This window comes from Hippocampus bargibanti, linkage group LG12, assembly GCF_051943395.1.
Source record: "Hippocampus bargibanti isolate YZ-2025 linkage group LG12, ASM5194339v1, whole genome shotgun sequence".
Taxonomy (NCBI): Eukaryota; Metazoa; Chordata; class Actinopteri; order Syngnathiformes; family Syngnathidae; genus Hippocampus; species Hippocampus bargibanti.
The window spans coordinates 8,406,079-8,421,787 of record NC_142745.1 but is presented as its reverse complement, the minus strand read 5'-3'; the positions used below and the strand labels follow the sequence as shown (position 1 = coordinate 8,421,787).

Below are 15,709 nucleotides of genomic sequence, written 5' to 3'. Positions count from 1 at the left end.
GTGATGTGTAACAGTGGTTGATTCTCAAGTTGTAATCATTTTAAAATGCATTTCCCCAAGATGTGGCAAGAGAGCCAAATAATCTTTATTTAGCATTAAAAAACTTCTTTTATGTAATGTTTTAAGCAGAGGTGTTATGTTCAAGATTGTATACTGCCGATTCCGATTCTCCACCAGGGAGATCGTCCTAAAATGTTTCCGATACTCGTCAAATGTGTTAGCTGCACATTTTTAAAATTCATCGATGAAACACTCGAATGTCAGTGGCACTATAACAAGCCCCATACTAACGTTAGCATAAATATACCTCTGTGAGAGGCAGCCGAAAGCAATCATGCAAGCTAATGAGAAGCGTGCAGGCTAGCTAGCAGTAACCTTGCGTATGTACCCTGCAAGTTGACTTTTATTCCGATAATTTGGCTGGATTTTTACCAATCGTGAGGAACAGAAAACCATTCATATTAATGGTGAGTTTTATCAAGTTATTTTAAATAATACATTCTGACATTTTATTGAAATCACATTAATATAGATATTTATATACTGTACAGTATATGTGTGTGCATGTGCCCCCCATCTTTTTTTTTCCAGACTTTTTTTCCTCATTTGTCATTCTCATCCCTATAATAATAATAATACATTTTATTTATAAGCGCCTTTCAAAGCTGTTGAGGACACTTCACAATCACAAAACAGGTACATAAATAAAACCACAGATAAAATTATAAAAAGAACTAGAGATAAAACTATACAGAGAATCCAATTTTAAACAGTTGGGTGTTGAGATGGGATTTGAAGGCGGGAAGAGAATCAATATTACATGTTAAAATTAATTCATATTGAATTGTAACTGATCAATGGACAAATTATTGTCTTTTTAAAAACTATAGGTAGTTGTTTACATACAACTCCTCTTATAGCAAATACGACTGACGTCAATGTATGCGGTTTTTGTGGATTTTAATCACGTGCTTTTTATCGATGAGCTTGCCACAACAAGTGCAACAAGCAGCGATCAAACTCTCCTCTATCGTAAATGCCATTTTAAAGGGCGCTTGTAAATTTGAATTAGAAAATATCATTTTATGAAGTTATTTGTGGTTGTATTTTAATTGTTGGTGTTTATGTTTTTATGTTGCAGCTGTGGTTGTTGAAAGTGCTATATAAATAATGAATGCTATCTACGATTCCAAATGCTCATTGCTCATTTCCATTGTGTCATGGTGACATAAAAACAACACAAAAAAATAAGCTAATGAAAAAGCACCAGCCTCTCTTTCTTTAATTATTTATTGTTATTTGTATTTTTTTTTGGACCTGGGGCATTTTTTTCTAACTATTTTGGTTAAATTTTTACTTGGCCGACCACTTTTCCATCCTTTTCTTGAGTCATGTCAAGAGGCTTGCATGGGTCGAAATGAACCTATAACACAGTTATGATATTGGCTAAGTTTGCCTTTCCTTTTTCCCCCCCTCAGATAACACCACCAACAAGACATACATTATGATGGAAGCCCGTTTAGGTGCACTGTTTAAGTTGGAGAGCGAATACACGCTCCTGGACAAGTGAGTGCTCAAAGAGCCATTTTTCATGCATGCCGTAGAATGAGTCATGTGTCTTCTTTAGATGATGAATTGGTGGATTTCTTCAGCTTCACCTAAATTGTTTTCTGAAAACTTTTGTTTCTCCTCCTCTCTGCTTGACATGTGACTTTGAATTGTGTTCCTTTCCAGATTCCCTGGCAAAATGCTGAGTGGAAAAAAGTACAAACCCCTTTTCAATTACTTTTCCAAGGTTAGTCAACTCAGCGGCTGTCTCCTACTTTTATGTGTTAGCTACGAAATGAAATCTTTTTTAATGGTCAACCACATATTGCGGTGATTTTTTATTTATTGATATACCGATGTCCTTTCTTTGTTTGTTTCTGCACCGTTTCATCTAAGTGTGGCGAGAAAGGAGCATTCCAAGTGGTGACGGATAACTATGTCAAGGAGGAAGAAGGCACAGGAGTGGTCCATCAGGCACCTTACTTTGGAGCTGTAAGTACGGATGTGAAGTTGTCTATCTTTGTCTGTACTACTATCTTTGTGAATGCTTTATTTCCTGTTTATGATAGTTGTCCATGTTAAGGGCTTTATTACAGCTTCATCTGTTGTTAAAACGCTATATAAATCAATATGTATTGTATTTTATTGTAGAAAACACAATTCTATTATTCTAAGCTGTTTTGAATTCACCCTCATCTTGAAATGCAGGGGATTTTCCGCCGATTGGTGGATTTCCGACTTTTTCAGACCAAAATGACCATTCTCTAGAAAAGCGCAAATCCGTTTCAGGGGTGGGGAATGGAAAGTGTTCCAATCGCCCGCCTTCTGCGGAGTATAGGTTGGCGTGTGTGTGGGAGGGGGGACTCCACGTTACATTCTAAGTGCTGGCACAAGCATGTTTAAATTGACAATATAATGATGAATACATATTGAAGAATGAAAATTCATTCAGAAGTGTGGCAAATGGTGAAACTCTTAAATACATTTCACAACGAACAAATGCGATATTTGAAGCATGGCAAAAAATGAAACGGACATAACAATTTTGCCATACTTGTCGCCCACCAAACAAGGGACTTTATTTTCACAAATACAGTTGAATTTCAGTGATGAAATTAATGGTTTTGTGGTTATTAAATTGCTAAAATCGCTGAGCTTCAGGGGGCTTAGCCCCCTTGGCACTACCCCTGCGGCCCCCAGACCCCATCATTTTTTTCAGACTTTTTTCTTATTTATCATTCTCATCCCTGTGAAATGTGATTGAAAGAATTTGTTTTTTTTGTTAATAAAAGTCACATTTTAGGTGAATGAATTGTCCCAAACAGGGAGATTCGGTCTCAAGTGTCTTTGAGAGTTTGAAAGGTGGTTATAAATGGATTTCTTTATTAAAATTAAAATTACGGTGTCCCATTTCCACAGTGAATGCGTTTGTTGATCCAAAATAGGCTTTGGGCAACATACAGTACCTTATCATTATGTTTGGATAAATAGTGACTAATTACAAGAAATTTGCATATTTGATGCTTTGGGGAGTCTCGTTTGTGGAAATTATTGAAGCTTTATTTTGGTGAAAATGAAGCCTTTTCGATCAGAAGTATTGGGTGACAGCTAATTAAGTTATATGATCTTGTCAAGAGGGCTTAAGATTTCCGAGGCTTGTCAGAAAGCCTTTTGTTCTCTTGAATCGACACCACACCCACTTGTTCATTTTTCAAACCTTGAGTATAAAGCATTGTCATCATGCTTCACTGCACATATTTTACAGACGGCAAATCAATGCATTTCTTTCCCTTTCGAAGGTACATTTCAATTTTTTTCTTCCATGCTAATGTCCTCGTGCTGAGATGCCAAACGGCCCCGTTAGCCATCCATCTTGCGCCACTTGACAGGCTGTTTGAATACAGAATGCATTAACAGTTGGAGAGCAATCAGCTCCTTGGCGCTGAGCTGTCAAATAGCGGCAGCAGCTGCAATGTTTTGTTTCTAGCTTTGCAAACACACTATTTACTATGGAGTCATTAGGTGCCTTTATGCACGTGAGACAGCCTGCCAAAGTGGTTGGGTAATTACTTATTTTTAATCTATTTCATGGAGATATATTGAGGGGAATCGCATCATGAAAATGATTACTCGTTTGGGAATGTTCAAACCCAGGAGAAAATCTTACCTCTATGCCAACACTATGTACAGTCTTGTTTATAGAACGGTTTTTGCACATCTACATTTGCACAGTATACAGTTGACATTTTTATTTTGTTATGCTTAGAATATCTTGTTTTCTATCCTTTCACTCCCACCCCAACCCCATCCCTCCTCAATTGCTGCTGTGGACTGCAAATTTCCCCATTGCGGGACGAATAAAGGTATTCTGATTCTGATTCTGATTCTGAACACAGTTTTGTGTTACACTCCATAACTTTTCTGATATTTTATAGTGGCTAACAATATAAAAGAGATAAATTAGCATCGGCAATGCTTGAATATGTGTCCAATTTTCCCATGTAGGACGATTACCGAGTGTGCACTGAATACAGCATCATTCAGAGGGATCAAGCTTCAATCTGCCCCGTGGATGCCTCCGGCTGCTTCACTTCAGAGGTCACCGATTTTGCGGGACAGTACGTCAAAGTGAGTGATGCGCCAGCCCTTCTCGATTAACGCTATGACAATAAACCCCTGAACAGTATTGACAGATTCTTTTTTTTTTATCTGGGCAAATGACTATTTCTTCTCACCATTGTTGCTCTGTTTATGACTTGAAAATGTATTTCATTTCGGACTGATGATCCTTTCCCACTGTGAAACGTTGACTTGAAGTACGTCTATCGTTTTTTTTTCTTTGTTTTTTTCTATCTATTTGAGCTATTATTAAAAAGATTATGTGGGGACACTCGATTAACTAAGATGAGCATAAACGTACATTAACCAGTAATTAAAAATGAATTGGTTAAAAACTACCCAAAAAAAGTGAACTTTCATTATCCCATTCCGCATTGCGGTTTATTCATGAAAATGACGGTTTCCAATTAAAACAATAAGTAAAAAAAAATCATCAAATTGCCAAAATAGTAAGTACCTAATGTTCATTCATGTGTTTATTATTTTGCTTTGTGTTGACTATCATGTGAAGCGCTTTGTTACATCTGCAGCTGTTGTGAAAGCGCTTCTTTCTTTCCTTTCCTCTTCCTTTCACAACTTTGCTGCTGTGTTACTTCCGGGTAGAGTGAAGGCTGGCGCAAATGGCTGCCGCTGCTCACCCACACAAAAAAAAAACGTTCTTATCCCGTGACTGTAAAGTGTCCTTGAGAGTTTTGAAAGGCGCTTAGGAATAAAATATATTATTATTATTATTTGAAGTTACTAACAATGTCTTACAATTCATTGTACTTTTCAAACAAGATTGATGATTTAATGTTTGGTATATTGTAAAATATTTTCTTTAAATAGTAGCAAAAATGATGTTTTCATGATTGACAAGTTGAAATATGGGTATCTTTGACATTGGTCAACATTTGTTTGATATTTCTAGCCTCATTTTAAGTAGCTGCAATGGCAAAATCATGCATCGATGCCCATTTGCAGCCAGCACTTGTTCGAAACAGACATTGGACATCGATTGGAAAAGCATTGCTTCTCATTCATGTCTTGCATCCATGTTTTTGAATTTATGTTATTATTGCATTAGTTTTTTTTAACCATGTAATATTTTGCTTGGTGTAGGATGCTGACAAGAATATCATCAAGTTCCTAAAGGAGAAGGGTCGCCTTGTCAACTCCAGTTCTTTCAAACATAGCTACCCGTTCTGCTGGAGGTGAGACACAGCCAGATTGCAAACTGTGACAATATAGCCTCTTGTGACTACTGACTACCGATAATGGGAACTACAGGTCACACTTTAAACACTGCCTTTTTTATAGTCTTCTTCTTTTCCTTTTGGCTTTTCCCTTCGGGGGGTCGCCACAGCGAATCAGTGTCCTCCATCTTCGGAGGTTTGATCCGCATGTTTGTTTTGGCCAAGCTTTTACGTCGGATGCCCTTCCTGACACAACCCTCTCACAACCGCTCCCAAACACAAAATGGTCATCGGCACAGCAACATTCAAAAAAGCAAAAACTATACTCACCATTTGATGACAATGCTCTGATCTTACCACCTTTTTTAGTACGTATCAGCAAACCACCTTGACCGCAGGGTCAATAATTGTTTGCGGTCTCTGTTCAGAATCAATTGAAAGTCAGTGTGCAAGAACAGTAATAACCTTTCAAGGTCCCACATTAGCCCAACTTCAATTCATTAACTACTCTCTGAGCAGCAATTGGCTTAATTAAGCTCATCATATTCACGGATGTCAAGCCACTAGTAGATGCAAGCTTACAGAGATGAGAGTATTTATTAACCCCTCACCATCCGAGTTGTCGAATCTATTTCTCTGCTGGCATTTCGTTTGATTGGAAGAAATTAATGTACAAAAATATAACTCATGTTCTATTTTATATTATACAAGGTGGCCCAAAAAGATGCATGCCCATGAAAATTGCAATTGTGACTTTGATTAAAAAGCTATTTATTTCAAATTACAACCACGCATTATTCAGTTTATGGAAAACCATTCACCAGAGTTTCAGCTATTTCTGTCAATTTTTAATCAATTTATGGCTTTCCCAAGATGTGTTCCAAATGTCCACTATTTGGTTGCAAGCAAACCTGTACTCATCTTACAAAGTTGTCAATTACTTTTATACATTCCTCTTTCAGGAGAAAACATTGCTGGAGTGAGGGACTCAGTAGGACACATCTTTTTGGGTCGCCCTCCAGAATGAGGAGTGTGTAAAAGTGATAGACAGCTTTGTCAGACGAGTATAGATTTGCTTGCAACAAAATGATGGACATTTGGAACACATCTTGGGAAAGCCATAAATTGACTAAAAATTGACAGAAATAGCTGAAACTCTGGTGAATGGTCTTCCATAAACTGAATAATGTATGGTTGTGATTTGAAATAAATACCTTTTTAATCAAAGCCACAATTGATTTTTTTATGGGTATGCATCTTTTTGGGTCACCCTGTATGATATAACATGGTACAACCTATATTTTTGTTGCTAATCTGTGTTATTTATTTAATAGCAATGACTTAATTTGCCTGCAGATCAGACACCCCCTTGATCTACAAAGCTGTGCCAAGTTGGTTTGTCCGTGTGGAGCACATGGTGCAGAAGCTCCTGGACAACAATGGAAAATGTTACTGGTAAGAATTCATTTTAGTTGCGTACTGGTCATGCAATGTTTACAAAATATGCACGCCTATATTATGGCCATTAAATTCTGAAAAATATCTTTTCATATCGTACATAGAGTAAAAAGAATGACATTCTAATTGTGCATGATGATAATCGCGAGAGGGGAATATGGAATGGAAATAAATGCCCATATATGAAGGCTCACTATGCAAGTGGTATTACGCCAGGTGCTCCCAGTGCTCTTTTCTGAGCGACTGGTAATGGAACTGTCAAACTGAGATGAATGACTAGCCACTAGGAAGGTGAACACACACACACACACAAAAGGGCAAGATTGACGCAGACTACTGTAAAGGATAAATTCATTTCCTGTGGCATAATTGTGCTACACTTAATTTCACAGCAACCATTTTATATGAAGTAACTTTTAATATGCTCTGAAAACCAGCAGATATTTATTGATATTTTTATGTAGTACACATATTAAAAATATGTTTTTGGTAGTGATGCACGAGATCAAAATTTCCGTTTATAACCCATCATTTTCTTCTTTGCATGGCCGGTGTGGCGAACAAATATATCTGTTGTTGCCTGTTGTGCTGCTTTCCTAACTCTTGTCACTTTAGATGCTGAAGCAATGAGCATGTTACCCCCTGCCCCAAAATCCTTATATTATTAAGTTAATATAGTGACCTATATGAAGAAATTTTCACTGATCCAAATAATCAAAACTTTGACTCGCCACCGCTGCGCTTCAACCGTAGGTTTTGGGAGGTTTTGCATGCTAAAATTATAAAATGCAAGTAACGTCCGACTTAGGATCGGGTTCCGTTCCGACAAAGGGGTCGTAAGTGAAACGGTTGTAAGTCAAAATCCATTTAATATGGCCGACGCGAGGTTTATACGACGGAATAGTATACGATGTCAATCTATTGTTTTTAAAGAATGTTTTCTATTGAATACTATTATATAACAAACTGCTTACAGTTAAATTCTAAATCTTATAACGTTTAGTGTTATTTTTGGCTAACCGTAGACCTGATGGGGGGAAAAGGAAAATAAAAATGATATTGATATTCAGTAAGTGAGTTTGTGTAAGAATGGTTAGCCAAAAATAAAACAGAGTTCTGATTCAGTGTTGTCAGAAAGGTGTGAAATACAGTATGTATTACCTCAACCATATACAGTCCAATGTTATCTTGATAATACAATTTCCATCATGCTGGATTTAGCTGACACGCTTTCAGCCTTCAAACATACGCTCTTATGCAACTTTCTAATTAAAACTTTCCTCCAGTGCCTGTTAAATAATTGAAAGGACGCTTTTTGATTAGACGCACCACTTCTGCTCCCGTGAAGATTTTTAATTCCGCCAAGATTGTCTGTCAGGGAGCATTGCCGGCTCATCAGGATCGTCATAAAAAGGAAGATCCTCTCCGGGTTCCGCCTGCTTTCATATCACGTTCGTGTTCGTTGATCAGAGGCTAAGAAAAAAAAGCCCTTCAGAAAGCAAAGTGCTTGTTATCGTATCCCCACAGTCATTTGTTCGGGTTGTCTCGCTTTCTCGTATTGGCGCAGTGGGCCGGCGAAGGCTAAGTATCTATTAGGACCTTCTTCTGAGTAAATCAGCGAACAACCTAACGAGTACTCGGAGGAGGAGAGCTCATCTCTTCAGTGGACGGTTGCTCGGCTATCTTGCTTAGCACCACTGGACACCATGGCAGAGAGATGAAACAGATCAATCTGTTTGTCCTATTTTGTCCACTCTCCCCCATTCCTTCCTGTTAAGCCCACCAAACAGCGAACAAATGATAAAATCATGATGCGTCCGCTCTCTACAGCCATTCTGCCTTGTTCTAACATGTAATGGCATGCTTATTTACATGTATTGTTGTGGAGTGAAATGCTTTGGCTCCAGTGAGGCAGTAAAGGCACCTGGAGTCATTGTAGCAAATTGGAGAGCATCATTTGGCGAATAAGCAACAGCGATGGGGTTGACTGACTCTTAAACATTCAAGTGCACAAAGAATTTGCGACAGCTTACTAACTTCATTGGTTCCCAGAAAGTGTGTGTAAGGCGAAAAGTTTGTCTGCCAAACATTTATTTCCCATAAGAAACCATTAAAAATGAGAATAATTCATTCCCGGGTGCCCATTTTTCTACTAAATATGCCTTAAAACTACACAAAATATACATTATTCTATATATAATAAATGTGCTATTGTATTGTAATTAAAGAAATAAACTGTACTGGATAATAAAGTTGTTTTATTTACCTTTGTGATGGTCGTTGGTGTAGGTGCCTCTTGATGATATCCGAGTGAAGTTGCCATGCTTTCTCGCCGATAATACCCTCTCTCAAATGTACCCTGCTAGGTGCTTTTCATTAATCCAAATCAACAGAAGTTTTTCAACCTGTTCTATTGCCTGAGACATTTGCTTAGACAACACAGAAACACCCTTAGCCACATGTAGCAATGGTCGACTTAGTGTACTGGTACTGGGACGCTAAGTCACACAAACGCACACCTCGTTCGAGTTTTTGGATGATCTTCTTCTGCTTTACCATAATCGTCTCTAGTGTCTTCTTAGGCTTTACACGAGCCTGTGGTGGGGTCTTTTTGGTCCCATAAGAGCAAAAGTACTCCACTCGATAACAAACCACATCTGCACTCAAAGGGGGTGATGAAAACTAGTCCGCCAGCCACCGTGGCGCTGTTCGACCGTGTGGTTTGGTGTTCATCTGCCGAAAACTAGTCCGCCAGCCACTGTGGCGCTGTGTGGTTTGGTTCTTCCGCCGAAAACTAGTTTGTATGCCAAGATTATAGTCTCGCGAATTTAATGTTCATCAGGCGAAAAGTTTGTGAGCTAAAGCGTTGTAAGCCGAGGTATGACTGTATATTTTGTCATAATTTAAGTATACTTTTAAATCTGAATCATTTTACTGATACTGGTACTCAAACCTCCAAAGTCCCTCCTTTGTCGCTTCCACATTGGATGTGTTTTTGTAAATGCCAAAGAAATGTTATTTAAAAGGTAAATGCTCTCATCTGATTCGGTAACATCTGAATCCGCTGTCTCACCAGAGCTTCTGAGCCTTGAAAGACAAGACTGCACACTTAACATCCTACGTGTAGCAAGAGAAAAAACGGGGGGGGGGGTGTACAGGGACTTACTTGGTCAGCAGCAGCCAAAAGGAAAAAAAATCATTAAATGATATATTAGGGGCCTTAATAGAAATGCTTGCTACAAATGGGAATTGATGAACTCATTGCTTAGTGGGTGGATGCAAAAGACGGTTTATGTACACTCCTCCTCCTCCTCTTAACCACCACCACCACAATTTCACTTTGCATTGCTGAGCAACACCACATGGCACACAGAAGAGCACAAGACAAGTAACCAATAAGGAGAAAGTATGCAAAAGAGAGCCATTTTTGCTTATCTGCGCGACATAATATACTAGGGTGTGTTCAAAACCAAAAGTGAAACTAGTGAAAAAATATGTGATACCATTGGATGATCGTAATGTCCTAAACAACAAAAATATTGTCTAAACCAAAATATCGCATAGATTTTAACTCATTCACTGCCATCCTCAAATTTATTCGGGAATTGAAAATATGATGGGAAGCGCCATTCCCGGGGGTGACGATAAAGCGCTGGTCAGGCCTCTGGCAATGTTTTTTTTCCCCTTCCAGTAGGGGGCAGCATTTCCCTTTTTTCCATGTTACAGCTTCAGCTTTTGTTAAAGCGTTATATAAACCAATATGTATGTATTGCATTGTACATATTTTGTACAGCTGCCCCCATTTCAAGCTCGAATAACTCCAGACACAAAACTTGGGAAATAGCAGTTTTTTTACTGGTGAAAGAAGAGAGTCTAAGGTTTGTTATGCTGAATTGAATGTTTATGTCATCTAAAAACTGAATACTCTGTGAGTCCTGGAATTCAAGTGAAAATGACAAAAACCCTGGCACTGGAGTGGACACATTTTGGCACATCGTCTGGCAGTGAATGAGTTAATATCATTTGGAGTATTATTGAGAAGTGGAATTGTTACACTTTGGCTGCCATTTCCTCTTTTAGTCTGCCTTCAAAAATCCCTTCTCTCACTTCATTAATGCATTTTTGTTTCTGCCTCCAAAAATGGTTGGCAAGGAACGACCTGGTTTAAACTACTACTATGTACTACAACAATCTTAATTCGATTTTGTATTAAAAAGAACTGTGACACTGACAATATCGTACCTCTCTTGCAGGGTTCCCGATTTTGTACGCGAGAAGCGCTTCGGCAACTGGCTGCGAGATGCGCGCGACTGGGCCATTTCCAGGAACCGTTATTGGGGCACGCCGATCCCCATGTGGGTCAGCGACGACTATGAGGAGGTCAGCAGAACATGAGAGAATGCACTGAGCATGACAAGTCATGATTGAAAAGCTTTCCATAGCTGAAACCTGTAACCTGCATACTTGCTCTACAATGAGTCGTTTTTATTAATTTATTGGTCAGCCTTTGTATGCGTATTTATCATGGATGATATGCATTATGATGGTTACCGTAGGTATTATGTGACCACTCTTTCTAATGTGTGGCGTGAAAACATATTACACAGTGTCCTTCCCCTCCAGGCACCATTACAAAGTACCTCCATAAATTAAAATCATGCATTATTAATTTATAGAAACAAGAAACGACACTCATTCAGGTTTCACGTCGCATTGGTGACAGGAACGTTGAAGGAATACAATGCAAACAAGCAGCAATGGAATACAAAGCAAGAAACCAAAGATGATGATGGAAGGTGGAATAAAGAAGAAATATCATGAAACAGAAAATGGATGCAGTGAAGCTCTCCACACTTGAATAGTCTATTGTGTGATGCTGGCAAACTAATTTCTAAATGGTTCTTCCCATAAGAAATCATTTCAAGGAACTTGGTGCCTACCGGGTTTGTGGTGAAGTTAACTCATTCTCTGCCATTCCTGAATGTATGCGATAAAGCGCTGGTCAGACCTCTGGCAATGTTTTTTTCCTTCCGCGAGGGGGCAGCATTTGCCTTTTGTACAGCCGCCCCCACTTGCACCCCACTTGCACCAATTCTTTTTTTTTCTTTTTTCCCCACATGAGCACATTACAACAAATGAGTTAAATATTATGCATGTATGTCATATCTTCATTGTTTAATGGACTAAAAAAGGGTCAGTTAACTCATTCACCGCCATTCACGAATTTATTTGGGAATTGATAAAGCGCTAGCCATGCCCTCCGGCAATTTTTTCTTCTTTTCCACAAGGGGGCAGCCTTTCCCTTTTTTCCATGTTAGTGCTTTGTTCCTGCTTCAGCTGTTGTTAAAGCGCTATCTAAACCAATATGTATAATAATAATATTACATTTAATTCAAAACTCTCAAGGACACTTTACAGTCACAGGATATTTTTTCTGCGGGTGAGCAGCGGCAGCCACACGTGCCAGTGTTCACGCAACCCGGAAGTATTGCATTGTATTTTGGACAGCCGCTTTCATTTCAAGCCCATATAACTCTAGACCCAAATAACTTAGGAATTAACTTTTTTTCTGATGAAAGAAGAGAGTCTATGGGTTCTTACGCTGCATTGAATGTTTATGTTGTCCTAAAACTCAATATTCTGTGCGTCCTGGAATTTCAGTAACAATGACAAAAACACAGGCACTGGAGTGGGGACATCGTCTGGCAGTGAATGAGTTAACCACTGGTTGAAGTAAAAGTACAATACCCGGTACTCACTTTTTCTCAGGTGCTTCAAAATATTCTGTTGGAACGCTCATTTTTTGTTTGATTTTTCTCGAACATATTTTTCCGGAACAGTACTGATTGAACTTCAAAATTAAAAACCTTTTTGGCATTTTCGACTTTGGACTGTATTGAGCAAGTAGATCTATTCAGTTCATGACGTGGTTCTCTTGCATCGAGTGCCATTCAAGCAAGCCACTGATCACAGTCAGATTTAAAGGACAACCGACGTCTCCGTACAAGTTGTGTCCATAATTTGTAAAATGGCTTCAAATGACTTCTACTGAGCGTATTTTACAAAGATTCCACCGCATATAGCTCTATTTTACATTTTAAGACTCGCACTGAATATTCAGGAAGTCTTGTTTTTGAGTTGGTGACGAGCCGTTTGTGACGTCACTAAAGGACCGCCCTTTACCCTAAAAAAGACGCATTGTAGCGGGCCTTCCATCACGTCAATGTATTTTGCTGTACTTGTTTGGTCTGGGGACCTCGTGTTGCACCCAAAAGCCGCCAGAAGGCCAGAAGAGGGCGTCTAAGCACCATATAAGGAATTAATCAGCCTGTGGAAACGGAGGTGGCCACAGGATGTCGCCATTTTGTGCCTCTTTTTTTGGGTGAGAGATTTTCCCCCAATGTTGCCTCAAAATGGCACAAATAAATTCTTTAATCGATTGCAAACATGTATGCTTTCCTCTTCAGAACTATTTGAATCATATTCATCACTGGATGTGTAACAAGAAAGCATATTCTCCGAATCTGAAGCCATTGTTTTGATTCTCCAGCAATGCAAGACGTCTTGGCGTGACATCACAAATTGGGGGCGGGACTTTCTGAAAATGCCCAATTCGCAGCTCAATTTTTTGCAGATTTTGGACACTTATTGGTGTTTTGCATTTAACTAAAAATATCATACCCTGGTTTTGGGTACCATAAATACCATAAATACCCTGTTTTTGGGTATTTTAGATGCTATAAAACGTTTTTCTTGTGTCAGTTAAAAAACAAAAAAGTGACGTCGGTTGTCCTTTAAGTTGATATTGTGAAGTCAAGTGAGCTTTATCATGCTTTCACTTTTTTTTTAATTTGGAAGAAGTGCTGGTCCCTGGGCTGAAAGAGAGATGAATCGTGACCTCCTTGCTTGAAATAGCATTGTGACTGTTTTCAGAGCACTCCGTGGTGCCTGTCACAGTCACAGTCATCCCGACAATAGCAAACTCACAAAAATTGTCTCTTTGTGGTTGCCAGTGTGATTTTATCCCCCAGTATCCTTCCTTTTAGTTGTTGTCAGTTCTGGGCCCACTGTGATTATTGTGTTTTTCAGTCTTATGACACCTTTTTTTGTGTCAGATCAGTATTAGCACTAGGCTCTATCTGGGTCATGTTACCTACCTTATGCTGCCGAAACTAGAGCAGAGGCCCGAGGCTGACTCTCTGCGGAGAACGCTTTATGAAGTTGCGCCTGAAGGTGTGTTAACACAGGATGACTTTTACAGGAATTTACTTGTTTTCAACTCAAGGCTGGTCAAATTCTACATCCTCAGCATGGCTTGTTCTCACAGACAGATTAAATGCGAGCTTTTATGCTCCTTGATTCAAATTTCAATGCATGTGTTGTTCAGGTGGTGTGTGTCGGCTCTGTTGCCGAACTGGAGGAACTTACCGGAACCAAAGTAACCGACCTGCATCGGGAGAGGTGAGTGGTCAAGCATAATACCTCACATTGGCACAGGACTGACTATGTGCTGCAATCAAAACTAGTCTTTTGAACCGCTGAAAAGGTAAACTCTGTTGTAATTTCACACCTTTTGCACTCGCGCCCACCCCAGCATTGACCATCTGACCATCCCCTCGCGCTGTGGCAAAGGTGTCCTGCGGAGGATCACCGAGGTGTTTGACTGCTGGTTTGAGAGTGGAAGCATGCCCTACGCCCAAGTCCATTACCCGTTTGAAAACAGGAGGGAATTTGAGGACACGTTTCCAGCGGACTTCATTGCCGAGGGCATTGACCAGACAAGGGGGTGGTAAGTAAAGTGGACGGGAGGGAAATGTCAATGGAATCTTGGGAACTGAAGAACAATCAATGTAAACGCATTCATTGGCGGCACAAGAATAGAACATACATGGAGGGATAATCAAAGAAAATAACGCAGATAGTGGGTTTTGTTTACCGTATTTTCTGGAGTATAAGGCGCACCAGAGTATAAGTCTATAATGTTCCTTCAAAAGCCTCTTTTCTGTGTCCCTTCAGGTTCTACACCCTTCTGGTACTCTCGACAGCTCTGTTTGGCAAACCACCATTCAAGAATGTCATCGTGAATGGCTTGGTGCTTGCTAGGTTAGTGTTCAGTCTTGTGAAAGGTTCCCCCTCACCCCAGTTTTCTTTTAACATTCTTATATTCTTGGACGTCCCTCGTCATTCACCTGCTTTTTCACCTGCTGCTGGTTCAGATCATGACGCTGTGAGCGCTATGAAATTTAGTCCCTTAGAGGTGCTTATCAATTAGAGCTCTTTTCTTCCACCGCTTCCTCAGCCCTTAGCCCTTCACGCAGCAACGCGCTCACAGGCCTGCTGACCTGGAAACACTCCGCTAATTTCAAAACCAAGTGCGCCGTTACTTTGATGTATTTTTACGCATGCATGCTTGTGTACGTTTCTATGTGTGTGCATATTAATGCCTTTGCTCCTCTTATATGCCCGCAGCGATGGACAGAAGATGAGCAAGCGCAAGAAAAACTACCCGGATCCGAGCCTCATAGTGCAGAGCTATGGTGCCGATGCCCTCAGGTCAGCTCTTGCGCTTGAATGTGAGCAAGTGTGATTGTGCGTTTCTGAATCATGAATAGCTGCGTATCCGGTGGCAGTGTGTGTGTGTGTGTGTGTGTGTGTGTGTGTGTGTGTGTGTGTGTGTGTGTGTGTGTGTGTGTGTGTGTGTGTGTGTGTGTGTGTGTGTGTGTGTGTGTGTGTGCGTGTGTGCGTGCGTGTGCGCGCGCGCTAACCTACCTTATGTCATTAACTGGCATGGTTTTGAAAGAATCACGAGCTTCACCAAACTGTCACAGTCCAACGTACTGTACACGCACACACATGCAAACGTTACATGTACAGTCACATGCACATTCCTCTTTTGCCCTGAGGAGTTG

General features: G+C 39.8%; 1 protein-coding gene across 2 annotated transcripts in view; it reads left to right on the top strand.

Moving 5' to 3' along the window:
- Positions 1-15,709, top strand: part of iars1 (isoleucyl-tRNA synthetase 1) — a 47,766-nt gene that overhangs the window by 5,061 nt on the left and 26,996 nt on the right. For both annotated transcript variants that reach the window (XM_089010843.1, XM_089010842.1), the window contains exons 8-18: positions 1,479-1,566; positions 1,735-1,795; positions 1,945-2,040; positions 4,054-4,176; positions 5,269-5,360; positions 6,699-6,797; positions 11,054-11,180; positions 14,188-14,261; positions 14,395-14,589; positions 14,817-14,903; positions 15,270-15,353. In XM_089010843.1, coding sequence (XP_088866969.1) covers positions 1,479-1,566; positions 1,735-1,795; positions 1,945-2,040; positions 4,054-4,176; positions 5,269-5,360; positions 6,699-6,797; positions 11,054-11,180; positions 14,188-14,261; positions 14,395-14,589; positions 14,817-14,903; positions 15,270-15,353 — 1,126 coding nt within the window. The remainder of the gene's footprint in view (positions 1-1,478; positions 1,567-1,734; positions 1,796-1,944; positions 2,041-4,053; positions 4,177-5,268; positions 5,361-6,698; positions 6,798-11,053; positions 11,181-14,187; positions 14,262-14,394; positions 14,590-14,816; positions 14,904-15,269; positions 15,354-15,709) is intronic.